The 21,060-nt window shown below is 43.3% G+C and overlaps 1 protein-coding gene across 4 annotated transcripts in view; it reads right to left on the minus strand.

Moving 5' to 3' along the window:
• The window catches only part of PRR5 (proline rich 5), a 559,320-nt gene that overhangs the window by 96,181 nt on the left and 442,079 nt on the right, over positions 1–21,060 (minus strand). For all 4 annotated transcript variants that reach the window (XM_085652445.1, XM_085652446.1, XM_085652447.1 and 1 more), the window contains one exon: positions 15,156–15,213. In XM_085652445.1, the coding sequence (XP_085508571.1) occupies positions 15,156–15,213 (58 nt within the window). The remainder of the gene's footprint in view (positions 1–15,155; positions 15,214–21,060) is intronic.

The raw sequence follows: 21,060 nt of genomic DNA on the forward strand, positions 1-21,060 counted from the left end.
TGTGTAAGAAACCACAAGTGTTCATTAGACCAGAACAGGGTCTCATAGTGTCTTGTGTTCTTTGCTTTTCAGATCTCCCTCCCTGCAGTCCCCATCCTTTCCTTCCCCCGCTCGATCACCCAAAGTCCGTGAACACTCACGCCGGACTTGGGGTCATCCAGAGGTGGGCCCCCCTAGAGCATCAACACAGCCCCGGGGACATCGGAACGGAGGAACCTGACAGTTGGGAGCCTGTTAAGTCCCTGTGGCTTTGAACAGGAGACTAGTCGTTAGAGTCACTCTGGGAGTCCTGGGTTCCAGTACAGGTCCAAATCCCTCTGACTCAGACAGGAGGGAAGCAATTAAGCAAAGAAGTAGTCCAGCAGGGCAGCAGTCCTTTCAGCAGCACAGCAGTCCTTCTTCCTGGCAGTTTCCACAGATCCAGAAGTGTACTGAAGAGTTGGTGTCTGAGGTCCAATGTTTCTACCTAGGTCTTCCTTTGAAGTGAGAGAGGCTTCTAGAGGTCTCCCTTTCAAGTGCAGAGGTTTTCTGCCTCTCCTGGCCTGGCTCCAGACTAACTACAGGGGGTATTCAGCCTTTTCTGTGGAGGCAGGACACAGACTACTCAACCCCAGCTCAGGCCTCCAATCCTGCCAGTGATGACCCATTCAGGCACACCTATCTCTCGATTGTGTGTTGCTGTCTAGGAGGAATACAGAAAACCCAACTGCCAGCTACACTCAGTCACGTGATCCGGAGACAGGCTACAGGCACTAAATGGCTAAGGCAAGAAAATGGCAACTTTGTAAAACTGGCATTTTCAAAATTGTAACCAAAAATCTGGCTCCACAACAAGAGAGGGGTTTTCATTACAATTCCAATGAAACCAAACATGAACTGGTTTCCTCTTACCAGTTGGAAGTTACAGCTTATTAAATGTAATAAGAACTCCAATATCATCTCACGGGAGAGTTAGGCCTTGCAGTAGTGAAAAACAAAGTTACACGTTTTTCCCTACCAGGACATATAAAAATAAAAGGTGCATGTCCAACTTTTTAAATACATTGCACCATACCCTAAGGGCTGTCCAGGGCCATAGGGTATGGCCATATGTCTTAAAAGGAAGGTTTTGTCCTGGCAAAAGGTTTATTTTGCCAGGTAGGAATATCGGTTGAAATTGCACACACAGGCTGCAATGGCAGACCTGAGACATGTTTAAAGGGCTACTTAAGTGGATGACACAATCAGTGCTGCAGGCCTGCTAGTAGCATTTATTGGAAAGGCCATGGGCACAGGTAGTGCCACTGTACTTGGTACGTACAAGTAAATGAAATATGCCAATTATGTATAAGTCAATTCTATCATGTTTTAAGGAGAGAGCACAAGCACTTGTGAGCTAGTTAGCAGTGGTAAAGTGTGCAGAGTCCTAAGGTCAGCAAAAACAAAGTCAGCAAAACAGGATGGTCGGAAGCAAAAAGTCTGAGTAAGACCCAGCAGAAAGGACCAGATTCAACAGCACCTTGTTAGTGACTTTTTATATAAAGAACAAGGTTTAATCAAATTGATTTCTCAGCTTCTCATGTATCGTTTCCAAACAAGAAGCATGGTTTCATAGAATGTAAAAGTAAGTGAAAGTTTAGACTGGCATTACTAGTAATTGCTCATTTTGAACATTTTCAACAATATTCAGATAGACTATATAAACAAGAAGAGAATTTTACAAGACAGAGAAGAACTTCATCCCAGGGACTCCAGACCAAGGATCATACAGAGTCAAACCCCTTCCCTTGTCAATGGCTATTGGAAGGCATATTCAGCCTTCGCTCTGCTGACTTTCAGATGTAAATGCTGGTGTCTCGTTAGTGAACATTGATTCCATTATTCAGAAAGGTATACATGTGTGAACCTCTATGAAACACACTCAAAGGAGGCTCTATTGGTGCCAAGGTTAGTTAGCCCAGAAAGCTGAAAGAAAGAAGGAGTTGGGAATATTGATATAAAAAAGTTTTGATTACAATAATGTTATAACATTTATTATTTACTCTTATTGTAAACATTGTTGCCACTATCTTGTTCATTTTTTAAGTCGAGCATTTGAGACCTCTTGTATATACTTTAGTATATACTTATATGTGTATGTACTTTGTGGGCTCTGGAGATCAGCCCTAGGACTAGTCTGCTTCCGCTTAGGGACTTTTTTTTCTGTTAAACTGCCTCTATTTAACTGTCTTGATAGAAAACGACCATTAGAGGACAGTAAAATACCAGAATTGCATTCTGCTTGTTAAACTGCCTCCACTGAACAGTCTTGATAGAAAACAACCAGTAGAGGTCAGTAAAATACCAGAATTGCTTTCTGCTGAGGGACTTTTTTATTTTTCTAGCAACTGCCTCTATCTAACTTTCTTGATAGAAAACGACCAGCAGAGGTCAGTAAAATAGCAGAATATCTTTAGCATTCTTTAGATTCTAGTCCATAGAAATTGTCCTCCACGAGCACCCATAGACAACAATATTTTTTCAAATCTTGTATTTTCTGTGATATGACCACTGAAGGCCCTGATTTTATATCAAAAACAGAGCTTTGGGCCATACCATTTCCAGCTGAAAGGCAATATTTTGCTGTGTGTTCCCATACTTGGCGTGTCACGCAGTTTGGTGCTTACTTTCCCTCCATGGTAAAGAACAGTAGATGTTTCAGCACCCAGGCTAATGTGCTGCATAGCTAAATACATATAAGGTCCCAAAGGTGAGACCGATTGCATTGCAAATGCTCGTTTAGTAATAGTTACAATTCATATTGTGTGCACTAGGTTGGGGTTTTGATTTTCAATACATCTTGAAACTATAACCCTGGTTTCCTAGTGTTCTTGAATACACCTATTCATGATGAAAGAGGATTGGGATTCCACTAATTATCCCTCTGATGTTTCACAGTACCGATTGTTAACTAGACTGCACCTCACACAAATAATGCTCAGTGGGTGTGTTTTATGTCTCAGGTTGGCGTATTGACTAAGTCCTTGGTGTGGTAAAAGGGGATAGGAGCACACTGCCATCACGTCTCAGCGTCATTACCTCCAGGCATCTTGGTCGATGTAGTTCAAAGTTTTTCGCTCAGTACAAAGTTCAGATAATAATTGGCTAATGCCATATTTTTTGTTGCGTATCCCTAGACACGTGTTTCTGGATTCCTCCGTCATCAGTAGGGAAAAAGTTTGTAGGTTGCTGGACATGCTGCCGCTTAATTTTCACAGGCAAAATTCCACACGGGGCAAGCAGGCGCTCCCAAGCTCGTCAGCTCAGGCAGCTCGAGGGAGCCTTTTTAAATAGTAAAAGGGGATAGGAGCACACTGCCATCACGTCTCAGCGTCATTACCTCCAGGCATCTTGGTCGATGTAGTTCAAAGTTTTTCGCTCAGTCCTTGGTGTCACTGAGTCTAGATAACCCATTTCCTGGCCATGTTCTGGAAAGAAATCCAGAAAACTTATTCTTTTTATGACTGGAAGTTGTGTCAGGCCGCAGGTCCACAGCATACTAAACACACGAGCAACCTAATGCCATATCAAGCATTTTCTTCTTACATAAAAACAATCATACAGATTTGCCTTAGATTAATGAATAGGTTCGATGAAGGAATTAATGAATGAGTAAACAAAATTAAAGAATGCCTGTGATGAAAGGTACAGAGACTTTATTGTGCAATGTAGGTAATCGATTTAGACTTAAATGTGCCACATTGTTTGTTTTTGAGCCCAGCACCGTACAGAGTTCTGCGCGATTACGTAAATAAAGCAAGACTTAAATGCTTAAAGATGTATCTTTCCATCAATAATAAATACATTCAGGATAGGTCTTTTTTTACACAGAATGTGCTTTACCTGTAAATTACTATTGCACTTTGTTTAAATAATTAGGTTGTCAACAAAGAACACGTTTTTTGTATTAACAGTCTCAAAGTGTGTGGGAATGTCTTTTACAGTGATATGAAAGCAATCGCAATAGTGCAAAAAACTTCAGAAATTTATACAGATGCAGGACTGTGCTTCAAAAATCAAATCAGGGGAAGGTTCTGAGAGACGTAAGCAACCTTACTTTACAACACAAACTGCGCTTCTCCCCATGTGTGGATCTTCTATATTAATATGCAAGACAATCAAAAAGTAGAGGCTGCATATCAGCCGTATTTTGATTTTTATAAGAAATGGAAATTAGTACTTAAGATGCAGAAGACTGTTACTGCATGTCCTCTGAGTGACTTGATGCTGCATGCTCAGGCATAGCGTTGCACCCTCTCAGAGCCCCGGTCCCCTAAAGTCCTGCGTCTGGCGCTGCTGCTAAGGCCACGGCCAGGGGATATCTACCTCACGAATGGTTCGACATTGTCTGTGGCCACATTTAACAATGTCTCATCTGATCCTAATATGGCCCTCATGGGCTGTGTCCTTCAACCCTTTAGATCCACCCAATGCTCTGAAGAGCCTCCGGCTGTGAAACTTTGAGACCCACAAGGATGTCAGGAACAGGAAGGCTAGGATCCTTCGGAGCAGAGTAGCATCTGTAACCTGCAGCACCCTCCCCCAGCTATAACCACAGAAGAGGTGCTTCATGGCAAGATGGGCTCCATACAAGTTTCTGAGCCAGTTTCTGTGTTGAGGCAACGAGGTTGTGGAGATGTTCTTTTTATGGACAGAAGTAGCGTGGAGTGGCCTTGTGGGGCTGCAGCCACTGAAGCTCACACGTGAATGCAAATACTGCTTCTTCATCTGATTTTTCTGTGAGCTGGTAATTAATACTGACCCTGGTTTCAAACCCATTCTGATCGTCTGTTGTGCTTGGTGATGTTCTCTTGCATGGTACTGCTTTGACGGGATGGGTGGAACTCATGCATTATGGGAATGAAATCTGGCATCCACATTTGGGGACACCATCAAGACATATTATATGGAAGTAATTTGGCCGAGGATTCACAATTGAAGGGAGTGATTAACGGAGAGGAAGAAGAAAACAGACAAACACATCTGTGTTTTCTTTTCTAAAAGAGTTTCTCCACGTATCCCTGATAGTTTTAATTTCTTTTTCTCCTCCTGGCATTCACTTTTGCTTTTCTCTTTGTTACTCTGCGCACGTTGGATTAAAAATGAGAGCTAGTGCCCATTACCGCCAACCACACGCACAATATTAAGAAGGACTAGCTCAATCCCAATTTTTTATTTAAAACTCCCACATCACACCACCTGCTTCTCCATTTGCTTACACTAGGCAGACAATGTCTGGATGCAGACAGCCACCGACCTCCGAAAGTAGCTAATATCAATTTTGGCAAAACGGTTTGATAAATTACAGATCGCAGAGCCAATTGGCAGCCTTGATGTGCACAGATGAAGACTTGAGCGGTTAGTCACCAGAGCAGACTTTCCTTTTCAGTACATGAACATGCTGTGGTGGCTCGGAAAAAGAGAGGACCCAGAAGACAAAATACACCGTAGTTCGGTAAATATGTGGAAAAAAAGAGAAAAGTATGTGTTTTGGAAGTTGTACGCTCACAAATGTAGTTTTTCTGTGGTGTGAATTTTGTACCCTATCCTGAAATTTGTTTAATCTAGTAGTACAAATATGTTTTTAAAAAGCTCTAAATTGGTGGTAAGAGTTGTACAATGTTGCAAACAGATTTTGTTCTGCTCTGCGACATGTTGGCATCTGCAGGCAATATTCCCAATATGGCAAGTTCGTAGACGGCGCATGCATTATGTTTCCAGTTTTTCATTTGTTATTTAATTTGAATAGTTGACCACCATGAATATGCAGGTACTGCAGGCTAATTCTATGTGCAGTCGGTAACTGCAAATTTACTGAAATCTCCTACAAATTGGAATTTGTACTGAAATGTTACACTTTCAAATGCTATTGTCTCCTGACATTTGAGCCTTAATATTATTTTAAATTATTATAATAAAGCAAGTGTCCTTCCGACAACATTTTGATTTGTAACAACAACAACAACAAATATCTGAACAAAAATATGAAATAAAATGCTGAACGTTTTAGGCTGTTGACACAAAGGTTTGCACAACGTGCCTATGCACTAATGCTTTGTTAAACTATATACAGCACTATCCACAATTGTTCCTTACATTGCCTCACTCCCCCATAACATCAACTATGTCAATTTATTATAAGATTTTCATCAAATTAGAGCTTTTGTTACATGCTCAACACTCTGTCTTATTACTAGCTTAGAAAGTGTCAGAATCTTAAAATCTCGATATTACCAGTCTCATATTTATAGCTCTAGCTCTTGTATAATTGTGATCAACTCTAACCCAATTGGAATACATCAGTACAATCTCAACATAAAGAAATACACTTGGGGCTAGGCAGACTAGTGTGTATGTAGAGGGTTATTTGATTTGCCAAGATCATTGAAAAAAACACAGTTCTCTACTTAATGCTCGTCCGAAGAGTGCAGTCTTCAAATATGTACGGATTCTCAAGATGGTTTCTTTGCACTTTAATTGAGAGTTGTGCTTTATATTTCGACTTTCGCCACATTAGGTATTCTCTCTATTTTCACCAGTATTTACTTATGGAATTTAGCCGCAATAGGTCTTTCACTAATCCAGTCTAGAAGCTTGGACCCTTCACTGAGCTCACAGTGTGGTACAAATGAGGCAGAGAGACGATCTTTCCTGATCATGTTTAGATGTTAGGGTTCTAGCACCACCAGATTCATTTGATGGACTATGAATATCTCAGAATCAAAAAGAAACCCCAGACTCTTCATTGATTGGGATCGTGTAGAGGGAGTTTACCTAGTCAGCGACACAAAGTGAGTCGAATTAGATAGACTACCTCGCTACATACAGGAGGACTTATAACTTGGAACCGGTTGGACGAAGGAGACTCTAATATTCAAAAAATGTCTGTCCCAGACAAGATGAAAGGTAGGCTTAATACTTCAACCTACTTTTCAGTCAGTGTAGGTGAGAATCTCCCATGTCTCTACAAGGCTGGTCCTGTTTTACTAAACGAGCCAAGGGCTGCATGTCTGCATTCAACAGTGGAAGGGTGATGAAAAATCCAGGAGGTACCCCACATGCTTTTACTTTAAGCATTTGGTCAATTGGCTACAATTCATGACAAAAATTTAGATTAACTGGAGATCTATACTAGAAAACACATTGAATTTTAAAGAGATTTCACGCTTATGCCCATAAATCACCTTACAGTGGAAACATTGTTAACACTCTGGAAAATTTGTCCAGGAAATGTAGTAACTAGAATAGACTTGGTGGATAGACCTAATTAATTTTGCCTCTAAACTAGTGCTTTGTTTTGAATTGGTCTTTAGCTTGATCTCTGTATATATAACAAAAAATTCTCTGCAGGAGCACTGAGCACATTTGTACAATTGTAACAATTTTGAAGTACTTTGCTGAGAATGAAAGCAAACTATATAATACTTATGAGAGTCTTCACATGGAACTATTCACTAGTGAAAATTGTGGTATTCGTTGCTTATATATAAGAAATATGTAATGTGAACTTTCTGAATTCAATGTAAAATTTTCCATACTTCACAATTACTATTGCTGCTTACAGAGAATACATATCTGGAATGCCTATCAGTCCATACAGGAGCTCCTGTTCTTTTCTGAAGATTCTGCAAGGCTGCCTCAACATGCTTTATTGAAATCACTGATTATGGATACAAAAAGATGATGTTGCAGTACTTTAGCAGATGGGTATGAGCAAAGCAGGTTATGAGAGAAAACATAGAAAGGAGAATAATATAAAAGTTGCCTACAAATGTAAATACAGAATATATGAAGAGATATTCTACTGGAAATTTCAAACTAGATTATAGAAAAAAATAAAGAAAGTTTGAACACTTTTTTTAACTCTGTCTTAATATTAAAAATGTTATTTCAACTGCTAAATAACGTGTAAGGAGTAAGATGAGGACTTTGGATAAACAACGCCCTTTGCCATGATGTGATCAAGACAGGACTTACTAAGATGCTAAATGCAGTGTTTGCTCGACTAACAGCACATTTTGGAGAACCAGTCCGATTTTGTTTGATAGCGAATGGATATGGGCACAGTTTGAACCTGATAAGCACAGACCAATATGTTGAGTCAACAAGTTGCTGACATAGGTAACACTCTTTATTGTGAATGCTCTGTCTAACTGCAGATACCTCACTGTTAGACTCAGAAGTTTCCCGCTGGCTAAGACGCATCAAAGCCAGTCAGAACCCACCGATCCAAACAGAATGAGTACGATACACTTATCCAATAACCTGTGCTCACCCTCTGGTAGCTTGGCACTGAGCAGTCAGGCTTATTCTTAGGGCTTGTGTGTAACGCGTTGGCATAACTCCCCCCTTTGCAACACACTGTGTTCACTACAAAAAGACTCACAACTATATGTTTAAAAACACTTGTCTTTGTATTACACACACACACTGAAATCACAACAACACACACATTGTATATCCACTTTACAGTTATATGCAATTGTCAGACTTTCTCTTTGGAGGAAGGTCAGACACTAGTCTCCGTCTACACCGCATGACCCAGCCCCTCTGTCTTTTAACTCCACCAGCCAATGATACACGCAGCTCCTGCTGGCACCCTGTTGACTACACAGTCAGAACCACCTAATACGGAAAGAAACAGCTGCTTAGTTTCATCCAGCCGGATTAGACCTCCAGGTGCCCAACAGCAACTACACAAGGGCGGGATCGATATTCCCCCTGTAGACAAAAGACTGAGAACCAGGAAGCTAGTGAGCTCCCCATATGGAGAAAGGTTTTCCCCTCAAGCAAAGGTATGACCTGCCATAGACCATCGGAAGTTAGCCAGGGAGAGGGAGCCAACTACCTCGAACAGAGGCCGCGATGTCAGGCACTGTTGTCCTCCTAACCTGGAGGCCAAAAACAATCTCAACTCCTGACTCAGGTTCTCCCAACACCCTTTGTACACCACACGGTCTGGAGCACAAGCGAGCACAGGTCCCCTTCATTGCAAGTACCAGTCCCTCGGACTCTGCAAGCTTCCCCCTCACTCCTCGAACTCCTACCGTCCCAGTACCTCAGATGGCTGCTGATCTTTGAGCACACATTTCTCTTGCCCAGCAAGAGGATGGTGTATGTCAGGGCGGTTAGTATTCAAACCACGATCACCTCCACCTTTCTCCGCCACATCCAGTGCAGTCCTTACAATCTTGTGGAGACAGTGAGATCAGGTCAAAAGGCCACCTTTGAAATGGACAGGCCCTCTCTAAACTTTGTCATGTCTGTCATCTTACCACAGGAGGATTGCTCACAGTCTTTAATGGGGCCAGGACCCTACCCCTTGGAATGCAGGTGCCAATTCCAACCTTACAAAACCTTCCAACAAAGACCAGTCAGAGTCAGAGGTTCGCAGTTTCCTGTGAACCCCTAGTTTATGCCCCTCTATCAGGAGTGCAAAGATGTGGTTATCCCCCTAGCACCCAGTTGTGAAATAGGACAAAATCAACCAGGCACACAGAGCCATGCACATCAATATGCCCACTTTCTGAAAGGGACATTTCCATCACCCTAATGTCGAACCCACTCCCACTACCGGAGAGGATTCGCCATTACAAACTCATCTATACCAAACATCATACTGTTGCTATTCTGCCCGTAGTAAAGAATGCTATCTTGCTTTTCCCTACAACCCCTCATGCTGATCCAATGTGTGAAGCCTGCTCCATCATACCGAACACACTACCCGGTGTCAGTCACGACTCATGTAGGTAACACATACACACACCTGCCCAACCTCTTCCCAACACCGCACCCAATCACCAGGGAGAACTCAGATATAGCAGAACCTTGACACACAGTTTCGTAAACGCCAAGTCGAGTATTAGTAACCCAGTGGCACAATTGATGAGCTTTCTCCGTGGATGGAACAACCAATACGGCAGGCCCACAGAGGCACAGTCGAGATACATGCCTTTGGTATAGGTCTTACCAATCGACAAGGGACTTTCAGCTAACTTGAACCAGCCAATCATATACACATCGCTCTGCAATATGTACATGATGAGCACAGTGCTGCAACACTGCACGACAGTGCCAAACACGCCCAAGTCCTAAGCTAACAAAACATGGTCAAAACAGGAGGTTGACAGCCAAAAAGATTAGGGGTGACCACATCAGCAAAGGCTAGGTATAACACTCATCATGTGAATATTCATAGGCATCGGCCTGAATCAAGAAACTTAAAAAATAGAAAAATAAAAGTGCTCCTGTGTGCTGATTTCCTTGTACCCAAACTGATGAACAGAGCACCCCTCCATGCATGCGCATATCAGTTACCCTCAGACGCAGAGTCCATCAACAAACTGGAAGGGCCAGTGTGCAGATTTTCAAATGCATACCTTTTTAGATGGAAAAGGAGACCAATCCACAGAATGGGAAGGCAGGAGAGTGGTGCGGAATTTGCAGTTAGATAGACTATCCACTAGAATGTTCATTACTAAAAGTAAGCAACTTGTACTTCTGATGGATACTTTTAATCACAAATGCCTCAACTTGTGAATAGATATTAAAGCAGCACCTCCTAAGGTGGTGGGTCTGTAGAATGGCTCAGATCAAAAATCCTGCTGGACCAAATGGGTAAAAAGCCTGTCCTGTTAGTCCTGAATATCTCGGTAATAGTGCTTCATGAATGTGTACACTGATGCCCATGCAGCAGCCTGACAGACATCCAGGATAGCACTCTGTATGCCAACGCAGCGTTGGCAGCCTTAACTTGGCTGGAATGAGCCCTTAGACTTTATAGAGGCTGCTTCTTAACCAATGCATAGCAGATTTTATTGCAGAGCACTATCCTTCTTGAGGTGGCCTGCTTCTGCATTGCTTTGCCTGTCTTTGCTCCAGAGAATCCCACGAAGAGCGGATCATCTCTAGTACGATCAATGTAGACACTGAATGCTCTTTAGGGATTCAGTCAATCAAGTCTCTCCTCTTTCCAAGGGCGAGGCAGATCAAAGAACATCAGAAGGGTTATAGCTTTTCAGACATGAAAAGGTGTCACTACCTGTGACAGCAACACAGCTGAGGTTCTCAGCAATAATGTCCCCGAAACAAAAGTGGTGTAAGGATCCTAAAGTTCATTCATGCAATGGGCTGATGTTATTGTGACAAGAAAGCCGGTTTTCAAGGTCAAGAAGCGTATTGGACAATAGTGAATTGGCACAAAACGGGTACATATTAGGAAAAATGTAAGTCTCAATGTGCCATCACAAAGAGGTTTGGCTGAAACATATGTTGCAAACTGTAGTAGGGTGAATGTTCCTCTTCGGTATGTCCTCTCTCTTTCCCCTTCCTGTTCAGCCTAAGTATGTATGGAATGTTGGTTATGTCATGGAATGTTGAATGCCTGATGTGAATCAGTTGGTGTCAGCAGGCTGAGCAGGTAGGAGGCTGCTCCTGGTGGGGCGTACATACAGGCCTACTTACCATCTTGGCTATACCTAAAGCTTCTGTAACTACAACCTGAATAAAGTTACTTTGTAGAACCACAACCTGGCCTCTTGTGGACTTCCTACTACAACACAAACCTTTAAGAAATCTCATCACAATCGGTGTTTGGAACCAGGCAGCTGGTCCAGCAAAAGTAAAAAAGGCTGAAGGGGCTGAAAAGTAACCTTTACCAGCGCCCACTGCAAGTCTTTGCAGGGCCAAAGATAAAACGAACAACAACAACAAAAAACATTGTTTGGCCTGAAATAGGTCCATCTGTAGGGTGCCGCAATTAGCAACAAACCTATCCCAGCCGTGGTGCACACCAGCCTCGTGGAAGGGTGCTTAGTTGCCAAGAGCACATCAACGCCTTAGGGATGAACAGCAAAGTCAACTATTACCGCTCCATCTTCATGCATAGAGGTACAGAACTTGCAGGCCCGGGTGCAAGACTCTGCCCTGCTGCTGCAACACAGGGGCCTCCCAAAACGGCAGCTTTATCACATCCTGGCCCAATTTGGAGCCACTAAGATGACTTGGGCCTGGTCATTCCTGATCTTCAGAACTCAGGGCATGAGAAGCGGAGAGGCATACAGGAGTCCTGTGATCCACTCTAAATGGACTTTACCTCAGAGAGAGAGAGCCTTCTTGGGAACTCAAGTGTGCCAAAGTGTTGATATTGCGCGTTATCAGTGGTGGTGAAGCGATCGAGCCAGGGTTCTCCCCATAGTAAGAAGACACCTTCAGACACATTCGTGTGTAGATGTAATTCGTGATCTGCTAAGTGTAGCTGAATGAGTTTGTCTACCATGTGGTTTAATGATCCCCACCAGGTGGTATACTATCAGAGAGATGCCCTGACAATCCATCCAGTTGCAGAGGTGCAGAGTTTCCTGCCACAGAGCCCAGGACCCCACCCCATGCTGCTTGTTGCAATACCACATGGCAGTGGTGTTGACAATGGGGACCTGAACCAGTCTCACCTTGCTGGACAGTAGGAAGGCTTTTAATGACAAGCGAATGGCCCACAATTCCAACACTTCCCCTGGAGACCAGTGTCCTCCAAACTCCACCACTCAGATGACCTCTCTAGCCCACCAGTAATGACCCTGCCACCATCATCTTTTGCTGCGGGTGGGGTAAGGAAAGGTGTCTGCTACTGATCCATTTGTGGTCGAGTAGCCACCACTGCAGATCTTCTGCAGTCTCCTGCAAAGCCTGTATGGAATCCAACAGATTTCCCTGGCACTGGGCCCAGAAACTTCAGGTCCCACCGCAGATCCAGCACATGCCACCTTGAAGGATTTAAAAAAGTGATGGATGGAATGCATGAATTAATCTCAGCCACTGGTAATTACTGAGGGCTGCATCCCAGTACATCAATATTTTACACACCATGCCACCTCAGTTTGGATCCAGCCATATGCAAATCAGTCTTGACCCTGCTCCAATGGGAACAGTCCAGCCCGACTTGGAACCAAGGTATAGTTGGCTGATGAGCCCTAACTAGGGCAAAATTGGTCCTGGGTTGCTTGTGTTCCAGTTCAGGGAGACCAGACTTGGCAGCATACCATGCACATATATGAACACAAAATGAAGAGGTCCTCATAGGATACCAATGTTGTTTTGATGTACCAGGCAGTAGGGAAGATCCGAATAGCCAATATCACATGGTCTAGAATTCTTCAAAATCTCTTCAGTTCATTTGTCCATACTGCCTCTTCCAGGTAGATATGCATCCATGTGTTAGGAATGAGAATCGGCCCAGAACTGACAGGGAGAAAAAATAAAAAGTCTCCAAATGACAGGGTGCAGGAAGCAGAACGAGATAAATCACGCAGGGTCATATGTAGAATGGACCACAAAAGGGTTACTCTAGTTTTGCATGGCCGGGCATGTAACCAGAGTACTTTTATCATGAAAGCTTTTTGACTAGAGACCAAAGAGCCAATATCATCAATAACCCTCCCAAACTCAGCTTGAATTAATGTTCAAATAACCGTTTTAATAACATTTTGGGGAATGCTGTAATTATGTCTAAATATCAGGCTGCCAATTTCAGAACATGCAGTAATTTAAACGTAAAAAACAGATTTTAATTTTAGATAAATTTCCTAAACAGAACTTTGTCATTCTGAAGAAAAAACATTTTTTTGTCCTGAAATACAATATATGTTTGATCCCCGAAAACAAGCTCGTCCTTTTCACCATATGCTCACAAGAAATTGTGTTAGAAATAGACCTATTCAGTATTTCACACAGTTATCAGCAACAAATACCAGAAATGTCTATGAAATATTCAAAATATATTTCTGCATGCAGAAACACATACACATAATGCAGAAACTGTATCTATTGTCGTCCAGGAGCACAAGGCAGCATGCAGAGATGAGAAGATGTGGCTTAGCGACTTGAGTTGCTGCCTCTGGAACCTTGGGACAGAGGTTTGTATCCTGGCCTTGGGGCTGGACTCACCATTGTGTGGTTCTGGGCAAAACACTTAATCTCCCAGTGCCTAAATATGTCTAAATGTATTTGTGTAATCCCAATTTGATGTACATGATCTTATAAGTCTCCCGAGCCCAGCCGCGGCTTGTACAGGTAAGAGTCGTGGGGCAGGGGACTTTCAACAAGGGGAAATTGATTATTTATTTAATTTTCCCCTTGTGGTCATCTGTCGAATCCCCCCCTAACCCCGCTCTTACCTGCACAGGCCGCAGCTGCTCCAGACCCTTCACATAATGTACAGCGCTCTGTCCCTTTACAGCGGTGCTTGCCCTACACTAATGCACACACACAGCAGGCAGAGGCTGTTATGATTGACAGGTTGCATTTGTTACTCCTGGGGCCCTGCCTCTGCTGCCTCGCTGGGGAACAAAGTGGTACAAAAGGGGGTGGTGATGGACGGAGCATCAGAACCAATCAAATACTCACACCCAGTCAACAGATCTGGGTTTGATCCATCACCGTTCTTTAGCCCACTCTGCCACCCCAGTTCAGACATGGCCATATGCAAATCAGTCTGACCCTGTGCCTCATGGGAACAGTCCAGCCCGAACTGCCAAGCCATGCCTTCCCTGGACCGGAAACAAGCTTCCTAGGACCGGTTTCTGGCATTTCAGCCGTCTTCAGCCAGGCTTGCTTGAATCCAGTGGCAAAGTGAGCAAGGGACTCACGTCTGAGCATACCCTGCCAACTTATGGCGAACAAAGTGGTACCGCTGGGGAAGGCTTCGCCTATAAGAGAGCTGGTGACGCGGCATGCGATGTGCGCAGGAGGGGGGGGCGGGGGGGGGCAGGGCTCCGCAGCCCCCCGTCCACCTTCGGTGCACATGAGCCACCGAGTCATGAGCTAAAGTCCAGGCCTGAGCTCAGACCCTCTGCTCAGATAATGCCTCTCTGAGCGGCCGGTGGGAACGATGGACCGCCACCCACCTTACCACAAGGGGCAGCCGAAGACTGAGCTCCCACATTCATTTTTAGGATTTCAGTTTGTGTCCATTTTCAGGGAACATCACAGACTAGGCCACACCATTGTTTCCAGAATGCTCACATTTTTAATTTACCATGATGGTGCACTTGAATTAGTGTTTCATTGGACACCATGTAAGTAAATAACAGCCGGATGCAATCGAACACATGCCATGCGTGACGTACACTCATGCCCATTACCTTCATAGAAGCGGATCTTGTCGCGCAGTATCACCATGCCTTTTGTGAGGAGCTGGTTCTGGAAGAGGAAAGGACACGTAAACCACAAGTTTCCTTCAACTCTAGACCACTATCGTTGGCAGCGGGCGCTGAGTCACTGCAGGGTTCCCCTGCCTGCCTGCCTGCCTGCCTGTCAGGGACACGCTTCCCAAGGTTTACCCTTCACATGCTTTGCTACATACATCATTTTGTGTTTCTAACTCAAAGTGCAAAACACACGCATAGTTTAGCAGTGCGTGGGTGTGAATCTCTCAAGCGAAGACCAAAATATTTTGACTTTTCTAAGTAAACGTTTTGTAATCACCCATCAAAGTCAAGACTAAGATTGCAGCATTGGGAAAAAAAAACTACAAGTGTAAAGGCAACACAGACAACACGTAGAATGAATTCAGTTCCACATCGGGTATGTATAAACCACTCACAACTGGTACCTGTATCCAACAACGCCATCACTGCACAGGTGACACCAACATAAACTACTAGACACTGGACAACGAGTTGTAAATGTCACCCCGTGCTTCCGGGGGCTTTGCCGGCCCGTAAGACAGATACCTCGTTATGTCATTTTTTTATTACAGGTTTAATTTTAAAATTGATCACGGAAAACAAAAAATAATAAGTTAACCACTGATCAATATTGCTGGGTTCTGGGTGCGGTTTGAGGAGAATAGAAAACCAAATATGTTAATGTCTTTATTCGGACTGAGGTTTTAATGAAGCGGCTGTTGCCCCCTCACGCTCCCTTTATGCGCACACGATGGGGCTATTCTTCTGCTCTCTGCAATATCGGACAACAATGGAAAGAGGACTGTAGATGAAAGGCTCATGCTTTGGTTAGTGTTTGTGAAGGGAAAGCTCAATATACAAAGGCCATATTTTTATAGCGAGATCTCAGATTAGTTGGCGACGAGGGACTCACGCCAAGAAACTACGTTTTTAGGTCACCCTGTTTAATTAGTTAGTGGGAACACCTTTTGATTGAAGAGCCTAGAAACCAGGATAGAGTTAAAAATAAAAAAAGAAATGATACTGTACCAGGAAATTAGAGAAAATATTCATGGTTTTTGGCATCATACTCATGTAATGGGTTCCCGAAACCACTAGCCTTTTCGAAAGAATAGCGAAATATGTAACATACGCCCAGACAAAGGCACACACACTCATATGCATATATGTCATAAGGATACTGTAATAACATCCAATGAATGTCTCGACTAGGACTCCCTTACAGAAGGCATGTTCTGATAAAATTAGACATAAATGACAGGTCTGACATCACACGACTTGTAGTTAGAGCGGTCTCTTTCTTTTGAGGTTTGTCTCTTACAGTCAGAGACTGCAGCAGGAACTCACAGTGGTGGGCGTGGGCGGAGTATGGGGGCCTCACTTAAGTTACTTGACTAGTGTTTTTATAGAAAGGGGTGGTCAGCACAGGTAATAACATGCAATATCTGGAACAGCAATAATGTATGCGGTTCTCTTTTGTTAGTAAATGAAGTTCTAAACTTCAATGTCCGATCTTACAATAGAACTGGAAATATTGTGACTTTGTTGTACATTTAAATCTGTCATTTCTGGGAATTAATTCCTGTCGCCATGGATTTTGCCTGATGAGAAGTGGCCTGTTCTGAAATATTACCCTGGTGAGACAGATGAAAGAGTAGCCTGTGTGTGCACACTCATTCAAAAACATATGTTACGCTTTGAAATGTAATTTTACCATGATTTCGATTCGATTCTTGGGTTCTATAGAGCATTCTTATGCCCTAAAGCATCTTGGCGCTAGCCAGTGATCAAAGTGGAGCACACTCAGTGCCATAAAGTCAGGCTTTTAATTTGTTTTGATCATCAAAGATTGGGGGTGGATTCTATGTCTTGGGGCGGATCATCCCATTGTAGAGCAGTGCTTCTAATAAAACCTTTACCTCCACAAGAGATCAGCTTAAGGGGAGGGACATCTATTTCTTTTTGCAGAGCTGAATTGAAGGGATCTGCTTGGTATACCAAATGAAATTCTTTTTCAAATAGTCAAGGCCTATTCCAGCTAAGGCTTTAAAAGCTATGCAAAGTGCTTTCAGAATGGCTCGCTTCTGTATAGGGAGTCAGAGTCTGGGTTGCAGAATGGAATTTGAATCTGATAACTCTAAGGGCTTCAGGAGGAACTGTGAGCGTCTCTTCAAACTGAATGTGGGGGATGGAAGGAGGAGCTCTCTACCAACACTGAGATAACATCCAGTTTTAAGTAACTTTCTATGTTTTTTCAAACATATGTTAAAATATTATTGCCAAACCGAACTGGAACGCCACTTTAGTCTTTGTTTTTCAGTGAATTTCTGGGGATAATTGATTATATACTTTTTTCCTAACCTCAACTCTATTTACAACTGTCATCTCGCTCAGCTGTGCACAGCAGGGTTGGCCGCAAGGCCTGCCTTGGCACTGTGTTATTCTCCTAATCAGCTTTTGTTTGTTTCTGTACCATTGTCAAATTGGTGTTTTCTGCACGGCCGGTGGTGTGAGTTATGACGTATGATGCTAACCATAAAAGGAGCATTTAAGTAATTTGCCAAGTCTGAATGAAAACCATAACTTGTATTTTAAACGGGTTTTATTCACAATTTTGATTTCTTTTGTGATATACTTTATTTTTAATCCTGCTGCAAACACAAAGATAGTGTGTGGCAGGGGTCAACCACAGATCCTGACCTATTGCTAGCACTATGACATTGACTTCAGGGCCTGGGCAGCAGCCAATCGCAGTGTCCAACCACCCATCTCTGCCCAACCCACACTACACATGTCATTCCGCCGTGAGCAGCAGAGGCTGCCCACAATGCCTTACTGCCATGGCCCAATATCTCAGCCCTTACGCACAAACAGAACTCGATAATTCATTGGCAGCCATTCCTGAAAATTATAATTTATTATGCACACACTACTCAACTAAATACATTAGTTCACAAATATGCCCACGTTGGCAGATTGAAATACCAATGTGATAGACTACAGCAGTTGCTGCTCCTTCATGGGCCGATTTGGAAAACCACAAAAAACCCTCAACATGCTGAATGCGGTCAGTGGCGGCTGGCGGCTGCAAAAAGTGGTAGGCCGGAGGTCCATACACAGGATTGCAGTACGCAATTTAGCATAATGAGCAACCTGATAGCCGATTTTCTCAGGGAAAGTGTGGCTGGGAAGTGCGGGGAAAACACTTTTACACAACTCAATAGTTTTCTTTTATCGACCTAGAGAGGGTGAAAGGTTGAGTGGAGATCATCAGCCATGTCAGAAGGCTTAGTGGATGCATTAGTTCAATGAGCCTTCAGACCCAGCTAAGAGTCAAGAGGCCAGAGACGGACCAGATTTCATTCAAACCTTCATTCAAACCTTCACCAATATTACCAACGTATGTTCATCACAATTTCTCATCAACTCACATTCACCCATCTACCCATCCACTTTCATTCCCCTCTGAGCCATATACTACACACACCCATTCTGCTGTTCACCCACTCGCACTCGTTCACTCACTCAATCATACATTCTCATCTAACTACCCTTCCACTCATTCACCTATTTCACATTGCAATTCCCACTCACTGTTATATTTTCAGTTATTTAAATAGGTTATTAAAGGTAGCAGGTTGAATTTCAGTCAACTCATGGTGTTTGAACAAGCTTTCGTCTATCCATCTTATCATTCTCACAGTCATTCACCCAGTTACTCACTCAACTCCTCACTTAAGTTCATTCCCCTACCTACCTACCCACATACAACAATTATTTCACGTTCTCCCACCTTACATCATTCACTTACTCACTCATATTCCTCACAGTCAACCCCTACATTCAATTACTCACCCATTCACACTCATACACCAAACATCACTCGTTGAGTAACCAGCAATTTCATTAATAAAAAGCTGCACTAAGTGGTGTGGTTATTGCTTGTTTTATTCTCCCTGCAGATTACATCTAGTAATGTCTACTGCCACAACATTAAGCACATTTGATCTGCAAGGGAGATAAAAGAACCATATGTAGTGGTAACAGTAAGTATCTTTGTACTGACCCCATTTGTGCTGCAGAGGAGACCGCACAGCAGTTAGAAAGGAATAGCTTTTTACCTGAAAACGTAACGCTACCTCACACTCATCAGGATTTTTTTTTTACAGTTTTAAACTTTTATTTAGTAGGAGCTGGACCCAAAGGGGTCTTATGGCCCTTTACATGAGCACCAGATATATTACAGTAGCACATTTGTGTTAGTTTTAGGCAGGGGTGACAAAGTGATTAGCACAGAATCACAGAATGTTACTTAAGCTGACCCCAAGACGCTAACTAGGCTCTGCAGTCCCACAGTCTTTACACCACACCTTTATTAATATTTCCAAACTTTACAGCTTTTCCTGTGGCACGGTATAAAGATGAAAACCTTTTTCAAGCCGGATTAACTTCACTAAACGAAGATGTCCAGAATGCAGATTTGTACATTTCTCACCTCAGACAAACGTATTCTACTCAGTGAGTCCCATTCCTACCTGTAGGATAATGTTTCCGCGGCCTTTCCTGCTTCACAAGTAAAACTCTCCTCAACCTGCTGTGATGCTTGCACTGTCTGTACGTTCCCTTCCTTATGTGATGCAGCTCCCACATTTATTCGCCTAAGGATCGGATGGATTGTCATATATGCAGCAGTAAGCATGAAAGGGCATATGACGTCCTGGGCTGGCCGTAAACACAATAAACTAAGGTTACGTCACGGCACTTTGAGGAAATACCAGGTGTGAGAAGTTGGCTTGGTATATGCTGTCCACTAGTTAAAGTGGGCACCTTGTACCAGTCCAAATAACCCTTATTGATGATTAGGTTAAATACGACCTTTATTGAACGCTATCCTAGTGGTAGCTATGGAGAGCAGCCTTTAGGCTAAGTCTCGAAGGAATGTAAAGCAGCTTGTTTTACCAGATTTGAACCTTCTGAATGACCAAATGAAAGGAGAACCACTCAAGGGATATATCAAATATATGTATTTATTACTAAACACTCTCTACTAACCTCTTTATGAGATTAGAGAACAAAGCACACAATATTAAATCAGTAGAACGACAGTAAATAGCACAATACACAGTGGGCTCCAGGGGGAGACCAAACCATATACTAAGAAAGTGGTATAACAACTACGACTTGACTAGACACAGTGCCTAGAGCACGTAGAATCGCTGGGACCCCAAGGAACCACCCAAGGTAGTGACACAGGGGACCCACGGTGGATGGGTGCAGTGTGTGAACACAGGCGTGAGATCCGTACAATCCTATGGGAAAGTCGCGGTTGGAATTTTAAAGATTAAGAACACTTCAGAGAGGACTTTAAGCAAACCCAGTTAAACATAGAAGGTTCTAAGGCCAGCACCCTTGAGAGTACAGAGATACCCGTGTTACCTATCCCAGAGGAGCCGGGTGCATAGGGGTCAAGTGATGTCGGAAACCTTTGTCGTTTTCAATGGCGTGATGCGTAAAAGTGCTGCTGCTGTGAAGAGGAAAAGTGTCCGGTATGATCCAAGCCTGGATCCAAGGTGAGAAGAACCTGAAAGCTGAGGGGACAGAGTCTGGGTCACTTCACAGTGACCAGGGGCACGATAGACGAATGCCCACCGATGTCAGGTGTTTCAAGTGAGAAGAGGTGAGCGATGCAGCCACGGGGACCAGGAGACGTGGAAGATGACCAAAGTCCGGAGGTGAGCTGTCCCACGAAGGATGTCGAGTGCTGGGGGGGGGGTGTCAGTGTGAGGAAATATGAATTTTTATGGTCAATTGTGTCCCCTATCTAGACCCCAACGGCTCCATGTACATGCTACAAGTACAT

The sequence above is a fragment of the Triturus cristatus genome, chromosome 4_1 (genome assembly GCF_964204655.1).
Source record: "Triturus cristatus chromosome 4_1, aTriCri1.1, whole genome shotgun sequence".
Taxonomy (NCBI): Eukaryota; Metazoa; Chordata; class Amphibia; order Caudata; family Salamandridae; genus Triturus; species Triturus cristatus.